Below are 22,658 nucleotides of genomic sequence, written 5' to 3' on the forward strand. Positions count from 1 at the left end.
TTATTTAAGGAATGCAAATGTCATCTGAATAAAACCTCCCAGTACTGTTGCTGGACAGGACCCAACTGTATCACTCTGTTATGACCCAACTGATCAAGATGAGGTGGCACTGTGCCTCACTGGAGCTGAGGGGTAAGGACAGAAGGACACCCACCCACATCTTACCTGCTACAGAGAATGGCTTAAGGCCATGTCTAAGCTTTAGTTCCCAGCTCACTGCCAGCAAGGATGACGAGCCAGGTCACAAGGAAGCTGCCAAGAACCCTGTGTGTCAGCAGAGGTACAGACTCATGGAGAACTTATTCCCTGGTTTTATTAAACAAGGCTGAAAACAAGGGAGAGTATCTAAACAGACCAAAATAATTATTTTTTTACCCCTAGACACCAAGTTGATATAAAAGAACAGCATTTTTAACAACTGTTCCATGTGTCTATTGGAAATGTATGGGTTTTATAAGCACGAGGACATGGGAGAAGGCAGCCACTGTGACTACAAAAATGTCAGTTTCCTGTTTAAACTCGGGACTCTATTTAGATTTGATGGCTTATCATCTGAGAAGTTTCTCTGGATAGAGGGAGGTTGGTTTGTTTGTTTGTATTAAAGATAAGATAGTTTCCTGACTGGGATCACAGTGTTTATATTTGTCAATTTTATGTCAATTGTAAGTAAAAAACTCAACTAATTTACTCAAAGACTGTGATGAATTTGTTCAGTACATCGAACCCCAGTTCTTTTTATAAAAGAATTTGCCATTTCCACGTGAAAAATATTTCAAATTTTGGGAATGCCTAGACTATGCAGCTGTTATATAGTAAACTATTAGATACTCAAAGGAAATTCCTCTCAAAAAGGAAGCTGAAGCTGTTTTGATCATAACTATGAGACTTCCCATGACCTTCCATTGCCTGTATCTTAATGTCAATGTCTAAGTTCCAACTGTATATTCAACACGAGACTTTTTTTTATCCCTTGACCATGAACAGCTGGCACTGCCTATTCCATTGTTTCTTTAAGGAATTGTCCAAAGAAGCTGCATCATAGAGACAAAAACTCAGTCTGTTGCTCCAACACTAAATGATTTGTGGTTTATTATCAATCTGTAACAGCAAATTATCTTTGACTTCAGCCCATCTTTCCCCTCCAAAACCTCACTGACAATCTTTTATCTTTTGAGAATCACTTGTTACGTGTTTTCAACTTCTTTGACAAGATGGGATATTCACCAACAGAGAAAACTTCAACTTTGCATTGACAAAGCTGTCCTGTACTACCGAGTGCCTTATTACAATCACAAGCTCAAAGTTTCAAAGCCAGGAAATAGATAATGAAGGCACAGACTGATGTAACCTTTACTATGTTCTTAAAAATGGTAAGTAACAGTTAGCATTGATTTTCATACATTGTAGCACAATCAACAGGTTACCGATAACTACAAAAATGAAAGGACAAAAGAAGAGTAGTTATCTTGTAGATCCTTCCCATCTCAGAAGACAATAAAAACCATGGTTGAGAAGCTCTTGACTACACAAGGATGGCATCAAGTGTGCTGGTTCCATAGAACAAATGGATTCTTCTTCCCTGTGAATTGTCTCTGTAGTGGGAACAAACTGGTGACAGACAAGGTAGAACTGTCATGAGGGTGTTAAACTCACACCGAAAGGAGATCCTGTTCATGCATAAGCACCACACAAAGTCTACAGCCTCACATTCCATAACAGCACAACTACAAAATGTCAAAGACAAGGAGAAGAAGACATTGCTTTTGCTGCCTGTATGGCTGTGCCAGAAGCCTGTTGATAAAACAGGACAAAAGGCAAATGCTTGTACTAAGAACAATTTTGACATTTGGTCTGCTGCTGATTCCTCAAAGGCAGATTCACAAGATCAGAACATTAAAACTGTAAGTCAAACCATAGGGAGGAAAGAGCAGAGGCCAAAGGAGAGGCTGTGGCACTCTGCAAAGATGCTTTAAATCTCAGTTCCTGGCAAAAGTAAGTTTGCATTATGTAGCATTTCACAAACCTTAAATTACTCAGGCTTCAACAAGCTGGAAAACACTGTCTTCCACTGCAGGGGCACATGATACTGAAACATTCAACCAAAGGTCTTGCTGCAAGTCAGTACAAGCACAACCTACTTGTGTCCCCTGGGGATCTACTTTATGCTGGAAGATTTCCCCAGTGCAGCTCTGCCAGAAACACCCACTAGCAGAGAACATCTCATACCAAAAGAAGGAGGAGAGATGGTTCTGGATAACATAAGCACTCTGAGCAAATGACCTTCCTGGCTCTACCATAGGCTGAGAGACATAACTTCTTCCACACTCCTAACCCTCCCAACTTTTAGACCTGGCCTGAGTCCCAAATCTAACCCTCTCCAAGCAGTTCACTTAACTGCAACATGTAATAATAATTTAATAATCTGTAACATAAGTAGGGAGCATCACTGCCCTTCACAAGAGGTCTTCAACTTCACAGAAGTGTGTGACACAAAGTTTAATCCTTCTCTAAAGGGAAATTACTTATATTTCACTGCCTCACAGGATGCTCTAGAAAGTTGCTGCAAAATACAGTATCTCCCTAAGGGAACAAATCCAAGGCTGGAATTTATTAAATCTCTGCTGGGCCAATACAATCAGCCTTTAAGGAAAAAAAACCCCAACAACAGAACAACAAACCCAAGGGTTTTGTAATTACTACTTTGGAAGAATCTTCATTAAGTTCTGGTTCTGACCTCTGTCACGTCCCAGATTCTCCATGGAACCTGGCATTAATTGCTTCTCCTTGTTGTGCCTAACATTTCAGAATTACTAAGGTAACATCACAACCTTAGGCTGGGCTTTGCCATTTTAAAGTAGGAGGGCAAAGCAGGGCAAAGGACATCTCTTGTATCAGTTTGGACTAGCAAAAATGATATTCCCATAGCACAGCACAGCCTTCAGGAGTAACTTCCAATCTTAAGCACAAATTCACAGGCACAAGATTTCCCAGCTGCAGTGATTTCTACACAAGCTGTTGAGGCAGTGACAAGTTGGGTGTTGAAAATTTGCTTAAGATGAGATTATTTCTGTGGGAGCTGTGCAAACAAACCCAAGAAATTCTCTTTTTAATGCTCATGACAAATATTTCACTTGCACTTTAAAAAGACACACATTTCTATGCTTTCAGTCCAAGTCCTGCTTCATGTTGCTACATGCAGGGAGTATTGGCTCTACATTCAGCTGTTGGTTGCGGCTTCTCTTTTAAGCATTTTTATTAATTTGATTTAATAATATGCAATCCATTAATATTCTGATCTGACAATGGACCTGGGTAGTTCTATTATTTCCAGTGAGGATGAATCTGCACCAGAAAATTGAGCATTCAGAAACAGTTATACAATGAGATCAGGGAATATGGAGTTTACCCTATGCTGCTATATGATGACACCATTTATTAGTGGAAAGCAGGGAACTATTTTTCCAAGAAGCATAATTGCTTTGCCTTCCAAAGAAAAAAACAAACACCTGCAAAATCCACTAATTCATTAAATGGTTCACAGATGTCAATCTCAAAATCATTTAAGAACATGGGGTCCAGTTAAATTCATACACTGCTCCACACCAAGCTCTCTCTGCTGGCACTGAAGGTGAGTCATGGGCACGCCACAGGCAAAGTGGATGACACCAACACTGCCACAAAGATGCACTGCTCCCACTTCTATAAAATGCTGACAGTAAGAGGACCATATGTCAGGCTGGACAGCAAATTATAGAGAATATTCCTTCCTAAGGCCAGATCCTTATGACTGCATATACACACAAGGCACACCAAATACCTATGAAGAAAGGATTTTCTGTATCACCTCACACAATGGATTCAGTGTCATGCCTCCAGATGTGGCCATGGTGAATAGGTCTTCTCAGTTATACATGAGACACAGAAACCTTCTGACTCCCACAGGAGTGCAGCTGGAGCCCTAAGCCATGAGAGTTAACAATACTGCTGCCTCACGAGGTCAGACTGAAGAAGAGTAAAGCAAAGAAAGAACAAAGGAATGCACAGACGAATTCAGTTAAGGCAATATTAAAGTAAAAGGAACATTTTTATTTATGTCTTACATCACTGGAAAAGGCAATTATTGTCCACAGGTAGCACAGAATTTGGATGAGACAAACACTCACTGCTTCTGGGTTAGGAAACCATCCCATGACAAAAGCAGAGAGGAATGGGAGGTAAACTAGCAGCCTGACTATCCACACTGTTAGAGCACAGTTTGTAAAACACTCCTAATTGCTATCTGAGTAAGAGCAGGGAAGCCTCAAACTAAACTAGATCTTTCGTCACAGACACAGGCAAAAGTGATGCTTTGAGCTTGTTAATTCTGATTATCCAATGAACCGAAGATCCATTCTGAGATGTTTTCAAGAGACAAGGGGTTTGAGTGGGGACTTTGCTCATATAGATTATGCTAATTGCTAGGGACTTAAACAGCTGGACTCACTCTAGCAATGGAGGATGAAAACCGGCAGCTTGGTCTACAACCTTACTGATTTAACCAGTCTGATAAGGAGAAACCTCAGGGAAGGGAAACGAAAACCAGTTCTGCTCTCCTAGAGACAGATCTCACCTGCCTTCTCTCCAAGGACACAGTTTTCGAGACTAGGGCCTCTCCAGTGCTTCACCTGAGAGGTGACAGCAATGGGGTTTTCAGGCATTCAAAATAAGTCTAAAATATTAATGATACATATGACAAAATGAAGGCCAGCTTTACGTTAGAAGCAGCTACCTAGATTCTAACGCTGTCCTTCCTGTAAAGTCTCTTCTTGCCTTAAATTTGCCAAAAACGTTTGGTATTTTATCAAGGAATAAAATCACACTCACAGCTAGGAGAAAGGTGCACTCCGTGCTTGCCACCTATTTAATAAATTGTGATGTTTTAATTTTCATCAAGATATACATATAATTATTTTAAATATATTTGCTATATATGTAAAAAGATCTTGCTGATAAGCTAGAAAGGCACGTGATCCAAAACTGCATATAATCATGAACTAGTGGGCAGCATAACTAAAAATAAGTCAATGCAATATTTGATCTAAAAAAAACTGTGCTTTTTTAGCTAGAAAGTAACTTCAAGTCAAGTGAAGAACTCAAAGGCAAGTCAGATGAGTAACTGGCAAAACATAGTCTGAGCAATCACTTGTCTTTCTAAACTAAGAGGTCTGCTTAAGGGGATTTATAAAAGGAAAACATCCCATGAAGCAAAGTCACTTCAAATTAAGAAGCAGAAAAGAAATTACTGTAAAAACATAACCTAAGAAAGGAAGAATAGCACACAAATTTTACAACTGTGAATGGATGGTAGGTGACATCTACAAGGCAGCTTTCAATGCTAGACTAAAATCACTAGAGGTGAGGCAAGATGACAAATAGACCAATGTGTTCTTACAATGGCTCCCAAGGGAAAGCAAAAAGGTGACAGAAATACCTACACCAGCTGCAAATACAAAAGGACAGCAGAGGCCTTTCATAGCTGACATCAGTCATACAATAAAGGTGATGAAGAAAACATACCCCAGATAGACACCAGCACACAAACAAGATGTAAAATGACAAGGATCAAGATGTCCCAACAGTTGGAATCATGAGAAGGAAATGGCCAACTTGAATATATTTCTCCATGAAGTTTGTTCTTCACATGTCCAGCTATGAAAAATCCTACTGAGTGACACTAACCATCAGTTTTAAGCTAAAAACCTTCCAATTTAGAAAATTACAAATAAATTAAATATTATAGAATCTCTTATCTCTTTAGTCTGCTTGGTGACCACTTAAAAATTGCTTTCCTGGTCTTGCTGAAGAGCATATTTCTTTCTGTTTATCCTCCTTTCTATTAGAAATGTGAACAGAAACCACATACTGCTCCCCTTATTACCTGTCGTTCACTGTTGCTCTCATTTTTATATTAGCACTAATGCAAAAGCTACTGCAAACCATGCACAGCCTAAGCTTAAAAAAATTAGGTATTTGTCAACCTTTTAATTCTTTTTTTAAACAAAGGAAGAGAAAACCCACCCACCCCACTAGTAATCCATAAGTAATGTAAAGAGCAATGCAAAGAATCTATAGACCCATTCTCTAAAAACTATGAACACGGAAAGAAGACTGTGAAAAAAGCTGCCCTTGCTAGTTTTTTGAAGGCAGAAAAAAATGTGAAACAAAGGGTCTGAGGAGAAAATAAAAAGCAGCTTTCAAAATAACACCACCCAAAACGCTGCTGTGCTAGGATGAAAAAAGGGGAAGGGGCATAAGAAAAAGGGAGAGGAGAAAAAGAAAAAAAAAAAGACAAAAATAAAAGAAAAAAGGTGGGGAAAAGAGAAAAAAAAGCCAATCCAACAGCTTGACTGTTAGAATCTTTAACACTGCCAGCTCACAAACCTGTCAGACATTTTCCTCCCATCTACTATGTTTCTTTCCTTAATTACTACAGTCCTTCTGAAAAGGGGAGGCAGAAGAAAAATTATGGCACTAAATTTGCATAACCGCACAACATGGAAGATTTATCAGCATTTTTTAACAGCCAAATCAGCCAAACAAATTGTCTGCAGGACTGCAACAGTAAGCTGCTGGAGTTCTTATCATCGGCAACATCACAAGTCTGTTGAGAGAATCACATCTTTTATTATAAAAATCAGTCACAATCCCCATTCTGTTCCTCGATCCCTAAAAAAACCCAAAAAACACCCACAAAAACCTGAGTGCTGCTAATTTAGCCTTCTCACTGAAGAATGAATACCAGATAAAAAGGGAGCCGACAGCTGGCCCTGAGCCAAAAAGAAAGCTTTCAGGCACAAAAATTGTCGACAACAATGTTTGTTCTGCGCTCAGAATTATTTTACATGCAACTCCGTACAGACGAGACAGGCATATCTGGCAACGTGGCTAAGAATATACATTTATGATGGAGGACACTGCCTTTTAAAAGGAGAAATAAATTAGAGATTAACGTCTTTTATGCAAGCTGCAAGGAGTAGAATTCCTGGAGCAATTCAATTCAGCTCAAGGAACAAGGTTTCTTTCAAAAAGTCACCCTTTAACTGGGAAGGGCGCTTCTTTGCAGGGAGTCTGAACTGAGAAATACGCAGCTCCTTGCTTTCTATTTATAGTCATTCAGGCAGTGAATAGCCTCATTCCAAATGCCACAAGGCATACTCACAACCTTTTATTCCAGAGACCTGATTTGTGTTTCATTTCAAAAAGTCCAGCCTGATGAAAAAAAAAAAAAAAGAAAAAAAGGGGGAGGGAGAGAAACGCATCATGCAACAGAAACACTTTTTTTTCCCTCCCAACTTTTCCTTTATGAAGCTGGTGCTGGAGAGTGTGGAAAAGAGGGTGGGAGTTTTTTTAGAAACATCCCTATGGGAAGGAAAGAAAGTGCAAGCTTTGGAAGCGCTGCATTTTTACTCATTTAACACTGAATGCTGGTTGCCCTGCAACTTAAGCAAGTCTGAGGGAAGGAGAAAAAGGAGTGAGGGGTGAAAGCATTTCAATTACTTGGCTTTGAAGGACCCTTCTGAATGAGAAAGAGACAGAAAACACTTGTCAAATGCAAGTTCAAGTGAAAGCCACTTCTGCCAATGAAGTGTGCAGATGGCTGTGGGGGTTCTGCTGAACCCTAACTGGGCCTCTATTATGTCTTTATTGCTCACAAAAAGGCAAGGGTCACCTTCAGTTTAGAATAAGTTAGCATCCTTTCCCACAGAATGACTCTGGTCAATCAAGCCAAGCAAAGGAAGTCCTCCTTTGAGTGACTCCTATCCCATCAGTGCACTGAAGAATTTTTAGAAAGGATAAATAGACACAAAAACCTTTGGTCTCATCTATACTACCGACATTTATCACAAAAATTTCCCACCACTAAAGGCAATCTTGGGAGAACTAGGGTAGGCTGATGGTGGCTGTCATGTATGTCTGTTAGAATTCTTTCTTGTTAGGTCTGGATGATACAAGACCGAAAATAGTACTGACAGCTTTCAAAATTTCACTAATAAGACGTGGCATGAAAAGCAAGTTCTACACCTTTATTTTTAGTGTGTGTTCTTCAGAAACACGGGAACCTCAACAGGTCAGCCCATCATGCCAAGTCTCCTGTTTCTTACAGCATCCAAGTTCACAAGTTGCACAACCAAAAGTTGCAGAAATTTGTGCCAATAGGCAGCTGTAGTACCACCACCTGCTCTCCCAGGGTTGCTCAAGACCCAGCTGGAACTTTCCAACATGATGGAAAGTGGTGCTGTGGTGCTGTGAAATATCATCACTAAGGCAGACCCCTTAAAAAAATGACCCAACAAAGCTGAAATAGAAGGAGGCTGGAATTTGTGTTTGTGGCACAAACTCTGCACTCTTCATTTGAAAAGCACAAACCTAAGGTCACTAAACACCAAGAAAGGGTGTGGCGTAGTCCCTAGTGGGTTTAAAGTAGAGTGGGAGAGGACTTTTTCCCAACGAAAAGTTAGTTTACCACTCTGGTGAAAAACCAACCTATCTGCTAGGGCATACTGTGCACATTGACAGAACTATCCTCAAAATATCAGAGAAACAAGTCTCTTTCAACACTGCTACAACACAGTATTCGTGGAATCACAACTCCTGGACAGTAAAAATCACCTTACCTCTAGGTTAGAGGTAAGCTGTATGGCAAAACTCAGCATTATTCTTGGAAAAGAACAGAAGAAAGTAGGAAAACAAAAGCATGAAAGGTAACAGTATTTAAAGGCAATTACTCATAGCTGTTGGCAAACAACATAGCAAGTATTGAGAAGGTTACCAAGTTAAAACCTCTCTCAACTATCCTACCTGCTAGTCTGACAAGGGAACTCAAAGTTACTCCAGTTTCCATAGAAGCCACCTTTTTCTCAGCAAATGGAAAAGATGCACTTATGCTGCACCAGAAAATACATCAGGTTCTCATAAAGGGGGGCTCATTTCCACACTTCATAGGTACACAAGCCTTTGTACCACTACATATAAAATTCCTCTTTTAAGTACAGGAAGCTGATCCCAGCAATGCAAGTAAAGCAGAATTCTCTCTCTAGCAAGTGGAAAAGGGTGATTTGTTATCAGACAGCCTAAAACACTTCTTCAGGGAGAAAGGAAGGCCAGCAGAAAAGGGTGATTTGATATCAGATAGCTTAAAATAATTCTTCAGGGAGAAAGGAGAGTCCCAAACATGTAAAACTCAAATAGTTCTTCAACTTTGTAGTTTAATACATCCTCAGGATTTCCTCTCGATAAATATGGCAAAAACTGCACATACAGAAGTAATTCCTGAGCACTCCACAAAGACCAAATTTAGAAGCTGCCTGTCAGTCGCTGGTTTTTTAAGTTGCCCTCTTAAAGAACTAGTACAAAACAATATAGTCCCTGGATAAATCCACAAGATTTACAGGTCTTTATGATAATTCAGCAATCCTAATAAATCACAAATGGTTGTAGACGAAAGTAACTTTATACCGGTACAAATTTGACTGTGGAAAGACTCAAAGCAGTATTTAAACTAGCACCTGCCAATATTTGTGGATTTTTCACTTTGAAGCTAATGGATACAGTGCCAAGCTGGGCATATAAAAGCTTAGGAGAATCCCTGATCAGGACCATCCTATAGAGGCCCCTGCACAGAATGGTGATTCAATCAAAACATTATTTGAGAATTTTCTACTAGTGCATTAACTGCCATGACTAACAAAGGCCATATGATCTCCTGTATCATCTGCTGGGGACAAGAGGTCCATGCTGCAACTGCTTCTACACAAGGGGGATTTGCTGCAAGGCTGGATTTGCTCTACTTCTTCACAGATGAGCATTTCTGATCATTTACAATGCTGAAGGCAAGGTCAACTAATATGAACCTTGCACTTGGAACAGAAGAAATTTCTTGATGTTTTTCAGTTCCTGAAAATTGTAGAAAGGGATAAGAGAGCAGGCTAATCCAGCATCTCAGCACAGCTCTTAAGAAAAAATTCTCTTTACTACAGAAAAGATTTGCCTTTACTGTGGAAAATCCATTTATGCTCAACAGTAGCCCAGACAGCAGTCTTCACTTCAGACATGTAGCCGCCTTTTCCAGATGCATGGCCTGGACCATGAAAAAAAGACTGGCATCTTGAAATTGTAGTTAATTATCTGGGAAATTTCAGCTTAAAGAATTAAGAATGTGCTCATGGCACCACATGCTGCTGAGGAGACATGGTACAAGCCTTGCAGATTGAAGCCTCCACATTTCTGTCTACTGGGCTGCTTCATTTCAGCCCAAAGGTGATAAAGACAAGACTAAGCCTAGGCCATCATCTACCTGCAGAGGCACTCCCCATCCCACGCCATTCTATCCCATCCAGAACAGCAGAAAAAAAATTCTCTCAAGACTGCTGAAGAATGGAAAATTATATGTATCTCCAAGAGCACTACTGAACACAGGATCGAACTGGCCATTGTTCCTTTTAACAAATACTTTCTTCTTCAGTACTGTCATACCTTTCACTTGCTCAGGGCTCAAATCCAAGTTCGCCTGGTAGCCAACATTGAAAAGGAACAGGAGGAAATTCACCTTTTTAAGTTTATCTTCTTCCATTCAGTCAGTGAGCCTCTCTCCTCTGTGGACACTTCCTTACTGCAAAGGTTAGAGCAGAAAGGTGTGACAGGTCTGTTCTGATCTAAAGCATCTCATTTTGTGAACCTGGATCTGACTTTCTTCAACAGCTCCCACACTTGGTAACAGTCCTCTTAAAAGCAAACAAAGCTTATGTGGTGCAGGTATAAAATAACATATTGAAATTCCTAATTAAGCAGTAAGCAAAATACAGAGAACTTGATCTTTTAATTAGAAGAGTGGAGCTAAAGGCTCTATGCTCTGAAACAGGATATGGACATTGTTTGTTGGCAGGTAGAGGACAGCTATATTTCTGTGTTCCAGAAAGAGGTAGCATCACACCAGGAAATCCTCAGCCAGAGTTCAGGGTTTAGAAACATGTAACACACCCAGAAGGGTTTAAATTAATTAGAAAGCTTTAAGATCTGAAATCACTCACCAGTTTGACCTGCTGAACATTACAGACCACTGTATGTCATCTCAGCAGTCTGTTCCCCACTACAGGCCAGTGTGTACAAGCCTGGACTAACTGCAACATTATTTCTATGATAGCAAGTTAGTCAAGAAAGATAATTCCAAGTATGCATGAGAAGAAAACTCTAAATTCTTTCAGCAGAGGAAGCTGAGACTCCACTAACACCCCAAGTCTGGTGATAAGTCCGACAGTGCAAGCAGAACACATCCAAGAGGCAGATAAGAGAGGGGGGATTCCTGAATAAGAGAGAATAAAAGACCCTCTTCCCCTAGGTGCGAGGGCTTTCCTTTGTCTTCCTACAGGTGCACACCCCTCTGAGGCTTTATACAGTTTTGTAGAATTAGAATCTGTTTTGGTCAAAGATACAGTTTTCTTCCCTTCCAGAAAGTTTGTGTTCCAACCCATCAAAGTCCATCTGGGAAAAACAAACATAACTAATTTGTCAACAGTCTTACCAAACTCTGAGAACTGCCAGAACTCTGTGACAACATTTTAAGATAGTCTTCCCTCCAAATGACTTCTATCCATTCCACAATGACTGTGTGGCTCCTAGTAAAAATCTGGTCCCAAGCTCACTAGTATAGATTATTCCCCCTCAAAACCCTAAAAAATAGTTGGTTATACATAGGTCTTTGGACATTGCTACAAATAAAGGTCTCGTGATAATGTTTACAAAACACATAGCAATACAGAGGCCTAACAGCTATTTAAAGTTAATAAAAACATAGTGGTATATAATGCTTACAAACCACATACACAATCTCCAACAAAAAAACATACCCAATGGCCACAAACACGCACTCATGTCACTCCCTAACAAAAAAACAGTAGGGATGAACACGTGGTTTGCTAGTCCAATTCTGACACATGCTATTCAAATTTAACATATTGTATGTCAGCATAATGTGATACATATCACTTTAGATATGTAGCACTTGCATCTAGAAAGGATATAATTTATAAGTTTATCAAAGTAAAAAGCATCAGATATAGTAAAAAGTACATGTATCATTCATCTAAGGACCACAGTATATGCTTCAATTAATAACATTTCTAACAATTATATTAGCTGGCATTTCTTTCGACGGTTCTAAATAAAATCAAATGTCACTGAGAAGTTTAAAAAAAAAATCACTGAATTTAAGGCTCCGTCACTATCATCAGTTGAACTGACTAATTAATGCACCTGCCTGCTTACAACAATTTAAGATCTTAGATCCATTCTTTCAGTCTCAGGGATCCTGTATTTTTTATTTCTATATCCATTTAACTTTTCTGTTCTCATATATATTACTATAGAAACATGCAGTGTGGGGATTATTTACGTTAATATAAGTATAAATTCGGTCTTCTGAAATACAGTTATATTTATAGATAAATAATGCTTTGAGATTTTTATATCTAATTAGCATGTAGCAATAAGTTTAAATTAGTTTTTCTCCCTATGAGATTTGCCTGTTTCAATAAATCAGTCCACAATATCTTCCAAGTAGTTTATGACACTACACGGTTTTTAAAATTCTTTGGTGAAAAATGCCAATGCAAAGAAACACAGACACAAAAATGTGTTGGATATGAGAAAATGTCTCATGTATGACCTAAATATTTCATTTTTTAGGTCAAACGACTGGAAAATAAAATGTAATATGGAAAGTATACCTGGACTTGTTTAGAACTAGCAGCCTTATATTGGTTTGATTGTTAATTTTTTCCCCAGTACAACTGGTTCTACAAATCCTACTCCTATTTAAGGTGCAAACTGTTCCAAATGTCCTTTTACAGTATTTATGCATAATGTCATCAACAACTGTAAAGTTTGTTTCCTTAAATTTCAAGGACAGCCCACATAACTGCACCTTGGTAAAAAATTTCAGTGAACTCCAAGACTGTCATCAGGTGCTGACTTGCACTTTAAACACCCCATAAACTTGCAAAGAATTACTGTATGTGATTATGAAACTTCCACAAAAAAACAAATGAAGGACATTTGTCAACAGAGGGGAAGGGGAGGAGGGAGAGGAGGGGAAGCTGCCAGAAGGGATAGTCTGCCGAACATTTATTCCAAGAATATTGCACAAGCTTAAGTAGAATGCATACATAATAACAGGCATCTGAAAATTTCATAATTGCTCATTATGCAATTATACCTGAGGCACTTTAAGCAAATACACTGAAGAAATAATACATGGGAAAACCTGGCTTACCACAGAATTTTTTTTTAAGGAGAATTAGGAAACTATACACGTGGGTCTTTGCTTCTCTCTCTGCTGGAACCCTGTAATCCTTATTAATCTGCTGTTTGTTCCTGGAAAGTAACTCTGTCAGTAAAATCCAAAGTTCAGCTGGATTAATGCATGTCCCTTACTTGTAGCTGAAGGTATGATTTTGACAGACACAACTCAGAAGTTGCTATCTATTTTTCATTGCCATACACTTTGTCAAACTAATTAAAAAAAAAATAATTTAAAACCTGGGAATAATGTTACCACAGGGTGCCAAATTTGCAGTGAAAGCCCCGTAGGCTCCTGTCACGCAAAATTTTGACAAGCCTTGCCAAGTGGTTTCTTCAGGATGCAAACTGCTTGCAAAGTGACTGGGCCCTTTGTGTTGCAGTTGAATGCTGCAGATGGGAAGGTTAGAAAAGGGGTTTTGACAGGAAAGGTTAACTGCTGTTTTCACTCCGTGAAGTGCTACACGCACAAGTAAAACACAACCTCCTGGTACAGGATGATGCTTGGTGTACCCTCAACAGCTCTGCAGCATATTTTTTAACTGTGGAAGAGCACACCCAAAAGTAGTGTCAAAATGTGTTACCAAAACAAAACCAAACCACCCCCGAAAGAAACCAACCAACCAAACCAGAGATATTTACAGTATATCTCAAACCCAAGGTCCAGGAAGAATAGGACAGATGTCTTAAGCTTATCAAATTTCCAAGCTGTATAAAGTTCAGTCACTGCTTAAAAAGTTTATATATGAACAGGCCCCTTCCCAGTGAGAGTAAGATGACTCTCCGCAGATCTAAAACACTAGAAACCAGAGCAGAATACCAAGGAGATACACACAAATATGCACAAGCTATATTCACTCTTGTTTTGTTCTATATGGAAAGCATTTGAAGGCATGCTATGTGATGAAAGCAATTCTCACTTAGAAGCAGTTTGTCAGAAAGCTACAGAAAAGCCTTCAAGAGTGCACTTTTTACATTGTCGAACATCAGTCTTAATATTACTTCTTTCCTGATGGGCTTTAAGATCAACTGTGCTCTGCACAGTAGTGGAGATAATGGTTTCACTTTATTCTATTTTGCAATACCTACACAGTGAGCAGTGACATTTTGAAGCAGGTGAAAGTAGATGGGATAGAGGAAAACAGTGGAGATGAGAATTTTCTCATTTACCTTACACATTTTGCAGATCTTTGGTCTCTGGAAAATTTCCAATTTCTTCTGGAAATCTGGGGCTGTGGTTTTTAGATGAGAAAACTGTCAAGTGACAGCTCTGCAAAAGCCCGAGAGAAACTGACTGCTCTGAAAAGAAGGCTATGGGAGTAAAGAATGCACCTTAACAGTCAACTGCTCCAATGCAGAGCAATATACCAGCTCAGCCACTGTCCCTCTCCATTACCATCTAACAGCTCTTTGGGGTCCCATCTTCAGCACAGACAAGGCAGCACCTTCTTTGCCTTCTGCAGGACAGTGCAGCTGCAGAGTGAAACTTTCTGAACTCTATAAGGGCTGAACAGATGTTTGAAGACTTCCTTCTTCAGTAGCACTCAGCATAAATCTGAATGTCATTTTAGGTGAAGCAAGAACCCCCTTCTTGTAGTGCAGCAAGAGAGTAAACCACCCAAAATATTATCATCTTTTTTTTTATTGCTACCTAATGAGTTACAAAATAGAGTTACAGTTCTACTATCTACTATCCCACTCACGCTGGTTTTAGGTGCTACCATAAACTAAATTTAGCCAGTAACATGCTTCCAGGCAGTTTTAGGTGCTTACCCGGAAAAAGAAAAATCCCAATACCCAGCCTGGTCAATTACAGTATAAAATATGTGCATCCTCGACTTGCAGTCAGCTGATTTTTGTTTCTGACAAGCTGTGGATGCAACATACACACAATATACATACAGAACAAATCACTGACACATCAACTGCATTGGCAAGCCACTTAAACGGCATGTTCTTCGCAAAAGAACACAAGCATGAGAAAATGAGTTTATGCTGAATAACTTCAGCACCAAGTGAAAGTGGAAATGCCCCACCTCACACACTCTACAGTGAGGTTTTGTGTGTACTGGGGCCACCAGAGTAGTACAAACTATGGTTTACTGGGAAAATCTAGAGTATTGACAGAACCTATCAAACACGAATCCTGAAGAAAAGGACTGTTAGGCTATAAATAGAGCAAAAGGAGTAATAAATGTGAAATACAATCCATTGGATTGCTTCTATTTTAAAATATTTTCTTAGCACACTTTTTTCATCTTGTAGAGGAGTATTAACAAAAGGAAGCTCTATTAGAAGCCAACCTCAAACTGACCAGTATCTAGCTGTGTCAGTGACTGTTAGTCATACAGCTCCTTCCCAAGTGAGCAGAATATACAAATGTGACTGGCACATATTCCAAAATGAAAATGAAAATTTGTTTTCTAATGAAAGTTCTGCAATACGCATCCATTTCTACTAGTAACATGCCAGCGCCATTTTAACTCACGCCACTCCAGAACAGATCACAACAGACCCTTTCACAGCACTCTTCATAACAGTGAGCAAACACACCTTTTTTTCCCCATTATTTTTGATCCTAAATGGGCCTACTGAGTTATCTGTAAATACAGTCTCAGAAGGAGTCTGTGATAGTTAACAAAAGTAAACTCCAAGCATAAGGAGAAAAAGTGCAAAAATGGAAAAATAGAGGGGAGAATCTTAAAATGAGAATATTTACACCTGTTTTAATCGAAGAAAATGTGGAATCCATTGCTAGGAGCATGGTGATTTCATTCTTTGTGCTAGCAATTAAAATGGGGTTACACAATATGTAGGAATCAACATTAGTTACAGATGTCACAATTCACTTCATCTAAAGCGTATCTTCTGTTTGCAAGACAAAGTGAACCACTCTCTTCTGGTTTTTGCAAATAGAAGAGAATCAAAAAAAGGAAGTATAATAAGCAAAACAGAAACAGAGTGAATAAAAAGTCCTTGCTTTGGGTTCTCTGATTTTCTTAAACTTTGATGTTAAACTAAACAGAATCACTGGCTTTGTTGCCTTACAGTGAAGTGAGAAACTGAACGGATTGCCTAACCTAACCCCAAGAAACACACGGCACAGCTTTGGTCCCAGATATAAAAGGTGGCATCTGCAATGTTCCCTATCCTGTAGGCTGAAAGGTAAGGGGAGACAGGACCTCTCTCATAGTCATCAAGCCCAGTATTAGCTACTGCCAAACACTGAAGTTAAATTTCTGGAGCTAGCAGACAGTCTTGTTTCCCCCCTTCCTGAGGGCAAAACCTTTAGAAAGCACAGTCATTCCTAAAAACGTATTTATCTAAATTATTTATCTAAAAATGCTGCATATGCTACTGCCTCAAACAACATAAAAACTCAATCAATTTCACAGGCCATGACCAAAGTAAAAAATTCCCTCTTCAAATTCAGGCACATAATGCCATTGTTTACAAAGCAGGCAGTACATTAAAAATTACCTCTTGTCCACAAATCTGGATATCATATAATCATTAACATCCTGAAATATGGCTCCCTAGGGCCCTCACATCCACCTGCTCCTGTACATGAACTTTGCATCAAGTCTTATGCATGCAGCAATTTTAGACACTAGTTCCAAGCACCACAGACAAGTCAAAACACCTTTTAAACAGATTTTACCCGAGTGTCCCAATTTGTTGCAAAAGCCTCAGGTAAAAGCTGAGATTTCAAGCAATTAAATTACACTTGGAGCAATGTAGACATAACAAATATAACATTTCTTGCAGAGGTTTTCTGAACCACATTAATGTACTTCCTTTCTTCTCAAATATGTCTTGTTATGCTAAATATCATGTTAATATTAATGAAACAAAAGACTCCTCCAAAAAAAGATAAATGTATCCAAGAAATAAAGCTACACATCAGAATAGCACTTGTTTTCTACAAATGCACCCAAGTATGGTTCTATTACTCACCTCAATTTTATCTGTTTTTGCATCTCCCCAGTAAAGCTTGTTTTTTTCAAGATCCAGTGCCAAGCCATTGGGCCAACCAAGGGACGTATTGACCAGAACTCGCCTTTCTGAGCCATCCAAATAAGCACACTCTATCTTTGGACTTTCACCCCAGTCTGTCCAATACATGTAGCTGTAAAAAAAGAGGGAAAACAGTTAACACTCTCAACATACAAGACAAAAACGTGTCAAGATATGTGTTGCTTTTCAAAGAACTTTCTTTCTCCTTCCCCAACAGCAGCAGACAAGCCAACTCGAACTGTAATCAGTAATGACAATATAAAGTTTGAGCACTAAATAAATTAAACTATTGAAAATGTGTGGTGGTCCAATTCTTTCCTAGTTAGGATAACACTGAAGACGTAGAAAAAAGAAAATTCAACCTAACACCCAACGTATAGGTACATTGAACAATACTCTGTTTAGAAGTCATCTTTTATATGCACAGTATTAAAGGGATAAAGCAAGGGAAAATCAGCTATTTCCACAATATTTGACAAACAGCACACACACCACACCCCAATTTATAAGTTTTCAGTTTGAGGAGACCATAAACTGGATCCAAAGGCCTACCACAGGGCTATCAATAAACACAAAACTTACCCCATGACAGGATTGAGCACTATGGCCCGAGGTTCATCCAGGTTTTCTGAGATAAGTATCTTTCTTGATGTCCCATTCAACCGGGTCACTTCAATGCGGTCTGTTCCAGTATCAGTCCAGTACAGGTTCCTCGCCACCCAATCCACAGCAATACCATCTGGATGGTTGATTTCTGTGGTTACCAGAGTTTGTGCTCCAGCACCATCAAGGTAGGCCCGACGAATTGCCCGGACATCATCATCAGTCCAGTAGATGTAGCCTTCCACAGGATCATAGTCTATGGCAATTGCATGTCTGATATTGTCTATCTGCAGAATAATGTCAGTGAAATCTGGCGTGTCCAGGGAAATCCTTCTCAAGTCAGTTCTTCTAGCGAGCAGCAAGACTTCTTCAGCACCTGGGGAGAAAACCATTCACGGTATCACTTCCATTGCTACTGATGTGAAAATTTCAATAGAGCACAGCAGGCTGTGAACTACTACTGTCACTATAAAAAGAGATTTCCTTAAATAAAGACATCAAACTTTCATTAAAATATAGACTTGTCTATATTTTAGATGACAACATCTTTCTCCTGGCCTTCTAATCTAATATGGATTATAGCAATCTCTATCTAGAATCTAATAAATAAATAAATAAATGCATTGGTGAGCGTAGGTCCAAACATTTCATCATGTTACACAGAATTGCTCAGCCAAATTCCCCACTAGCTGTATCAGTGCATTAGACAGTTTTCACACACACACCCTGCATAATAAATGAAAAGGGCTTACAGAAGACTCAAGTATTTTGTAAACAAATTACATTAATGATTTGCTCCAGACAGCACAACAAGAAAGCAAGTTACAACCACAACAAGTATTTATCATCTGGCCAAAGTTGATGCAAATCTAATTCTAAGGCAATAGGATTGCTGTTCTTTTCTCTCCTCTATTCTTCCTCCCCACTACAAAGTTCCACTGCTTTGGAAATGGTGCCAAACAACAACTTAGAGTAAATTTCAAGGACAAATGGCATCTTCAGTGTTGTCTGACAATGAAGTGGCAGCTTCTTTTATTAGTACAAAAGAAGGACACACAGCAAACATCCAGTTGCTTAACAGAGTTTCCCCACGCTCATCCATGCATGTACAAAAAGAGCAATATGTGGTTTTTTCCTGCTCTGTTATTAAATTGATGCTGTGTAGCTTGAAAACTGAAAAGAAGTTTTTATTGTTTGGCAGCACTCCAAAACTGGAAACCTGAACAGAAGTACTTTGTTGCATTTCATCCAGACCAGCAAACACCTGTAGGAGGCAGCAACTTCCAGTTCCCACCAACAGCTCAGACTGAATGAAAATGGCTATCATGGGACATACCTTTTGAACCCCCTAGGAACAGCAGACATTTAAAGCTTCATGAGAATACTCTTCTATAAATATTTCACACCTAGATATGCTTATGGAGTTCTGGAGTTAAATCTATTGCATGCAAAAACCAAATTCACATTAACAATGGATACTGGACTGTGCTATTTGCTTTTGGGTTTGGAAATCAGGGCTTAGTCTCCAAATAATGTCTCAGAAGCTCTGAAAAGAAATAGTGCTTAGCCTGCAAGTGTATAATGCAAGAAAGGATCTAGAAGAGTAGCGCTGTAACATCACCCAAACACTTTGAACTACCTCAAGAATCAGCTCCTGAATTAAGTAGTGCTGCTTTTCTCCTTGACATGGGCTGCTTGTCCTCACTCCTCTATCACCCCCTCTCACATGCAAGTACAGCATGGGTGTGTGTTGCAAACCACAGTAAAGAGCTGATCTAAACAAAAACTAACTCAAAATAAATAAATCCATCAGCCTAAGTTAACAACCAGACCTGCAGAGCTCCACAAACACTTCCAATCAGTGTCAGCTGACAAGGTTTGACAACTACAATATCATTTGCACCAACAAACTCTGAGGGAAGGCTTGAAGGAGAGAAACAACAACTCAAGGCTCACAAACCCCTTGGAGAAAAGGGAGGAGTTGAAGCCCATACATTCGTGACAGCAAAGTAAGAGAGACATCTACCACCTGTCCACAATACACATTTTCTAACTTCAAAGGTTGCAAAATAAAAACAGGTTTTCAGGAAGAGTGTTTCTTATGCTTGAAACTTCTGCTCTCTTCTGGACGTAGCAAACTTAGTAACCTTTCTATTGAGGGAACAACATGCCTCAGCAATCCATAGAAGGCATTACTAGCAAAACTATTCATTTTCAAAAGCTTTATGAATGTCCTGGATTTTAGAACCCTTACTAAATAAAAAAATTGGGATACCTAAACCAGCTTTTGATATTTAAAATTATATTTAAAAATGCTGGCTTAATTCCTGAACAGTGAAAAATCAATTAATCATTTTCTTAAAAACTATGGTGGACACAAATCCAATATAAAGCTTATACCTCCTCTTCTACCATGCTTCTTTGCTAGATGCAGATTTCAACAAATCATCTTTGAAAAATTTACTATCTGTAATGGCAAACAGCATGAAAAAAGGTGACACTGTTAACTACTTCATGGTAACTACTTTAGAGTACACCAAATGTGAGACAGTTCCCCCACAGCTATTTTAAAAAGCCATTTGGAAACAAAAGCAGTCCATACTCTGTGATGCTGTTCTCGCTCTCTCCACCAAGGATTACCCCAGGAACAGTAGTCTCGGGGCTATGATGACAGCTCTGGATTAGAAAACAGGTTAAAACCTAGATAATATGGAGAGAATCAACTCTATGCAGAAAGGGAAGATCTTCAAAATCATTTGTAGTCAAAACTGATCTCTGCAGTGTTAAAACCAGTGTTTTTATGGAGACTGTGTGACTAGTCTAGAAAGGGTTTTAGATCTCTTCTGTTTCATTAACATGTTTGTGTTGACATTTTATTACAAGTTCCTAACTGGTATCGATTTCCATGGTGTTAAGTATTACACGTGCTTGTTTTATTTTAACATTACTATTTTTGAAGAACTAATAGTGTCACCAGACACTGATTTATCCAGAGTGTGTTAGCTTCACAACGGCAGAAATGAAAAGCAATTCATGGTATATTATATCTTAATTACTATTACCTCCATATTACCTCCAACAGTATTATTATCCACCACCAAATAGTCTCTTTACAGGAAAAATTTTCCAAAGGTCCTACCCATTTACTTAAACACACAGAAAACATTTGATTTTCTAATGCAAATTAGAATTACACCCTAACAGTCAAAGAGGAGGAAAAAATCACTGTTAGAGAGAGCACCTATAAATCAGGACACGGACCTGCAACTGCAGAGGTCAGAGAGGAAGCTACAGCAGCATAGCAACTACAGCAGAACCAAATACCTCATGTAATGAGGTTTTATATCTAGCTTCTATGTTTCTGAAATATTTCAATTATGGAAGTCAAAATAAAAACTCCTGTTTAGTCCAAGTTAAGTAAAAATTCAGGCCTCAAAACTCAACATGGAAAGGGGGATGTGTCTGGTCATCTAAGTGCTCTACAAACACAGAAGAGTTTTGAATTATATATTTAAAAAAGACAGGCCAAGAAGGTGAGGTGGTAGAGTTGCCCTTTATGTAAGAGAACACCTGGAATGCACAGAGTTCTGTCTCGGGGAGAATGATAAGTGAGTTGAGACTTTATGGGTTAGGATTAAAGGGCAGACTAGGCAAGGGTGACATTGTTGTGGGTGTTTGTTCCAGAACACCTGATCAGGAGAAGGAGGTGGATGAAGTCTTTTACAGACAGCTGAAAGGAGCCTCAGAGTCACAGGCCCTGGTTCTCATGGGGGACTTCAGCCACCCTGATCTCTGCTGGAGGAACAACACACCCAGGCACACACAGTCCAGGAGGTTCCTGCAGAGATTTAATGACAACTTTTTGATACAGGTAGTGGAGAGACCATTGAGTAGAGGTGGGCTGCTGGACCTTGTACTAACAAGGAAGGACTGTCTGGGGATGTGAATGCTGGGGGTAGCCTTGGCTGCAGTGACAAGATGGTGCAGTACAGGATCTTGCAATGAAGAAGCAAAGCCATGAATAAGGTCGTGATGAAAGCTAACTTTGGCCTCTTTGGGGATCTTCTTGGAAGAATCCCATGGGAACATGTCCTAGAGAAAAGAGGGGTCCAACAGAGCTGGTTAATATTCAAGAAACAGGAGGGCAGCACTCAGGTTCATATCCATCTTAACTTCTGAATTTCTACTATATTTATGTGTCTGCAATCATAATCTTAATACTGCAGTACAAGTAGTGAGAAGCAGAGGGCCATCAAATATATGAGTAGCAACTGACAACACAGCAACTACCAATATTACATGTATTTCTAGGACTATCAACATTACAAACCTCATTGCATGGGAACAAACAGATAAGAATCAACTGCATATGTTTTGTCTCTTCACACGAGGGATTGCAGCTTCACCTTGGTTCACTGTGAACAAGGTCAGAGACAGAGGATGGAACTGGCAGTCTAAGGCCCAGAGTCTAGAGATGCTGATGAGACAATGGTTTGAAAGACACTCTTAACACCCCCTAAAATTCATAACTAATACCAAAACAGTCTACACTTCCTCAGAGCAGCAATAATTAGACTCAGCTTCATCTCATCCAGCTCTGTTATATGTTCACCTGTGCATAAGACCACACATTTATTTGCATACCAAGTAGTATTTTGACCAGGAACAGGACAGCTCAAATACCATGAATCAACTACATCATGACT

General features: G+C 39.2%; 1 protein-coding gene across 1 annotated transcript in view; it reads right to left on the minus strand.

Annotated features, from left to right (window-relative positions):
* Positions 1-22,658, minus strand: part of LRP5 (LDL receptor related protein 5) — a 137,435-nt gene that overhangs the window by 54,332 nt on the left and 60,445 nt on the right. Inside the window, exons 6-7 of the mRNA XM_027642140.1 lie at positions 17,932-18,328; positions 17,290-17,461 (exon numbers count right to left, since the gene is read on the minus strand). Coding sequence (XP_027497941.1) covers positions 17,290-17,461; positions 17,932-18,328 — 569 coding nt within the window. The remainder of the gene's footprint in view (positions 1-17,289; positions 17,462-17,931; positions 18,329-22,658) is intronic.

Source organism: Corapipo altera, unplaced genomic scaffold (genome assembly GCF_003945725.1).
Source record: "Corapipo altera isolate COAL_440 unplaced genomic scaffold, ASM394572v1 23b, whole genome shotgun sequence".
NCBI lineage: Eukaryota > Metazoa > Chordata > Aves > Passeriformes > Pipridae > Corapipo > Corapipo altera.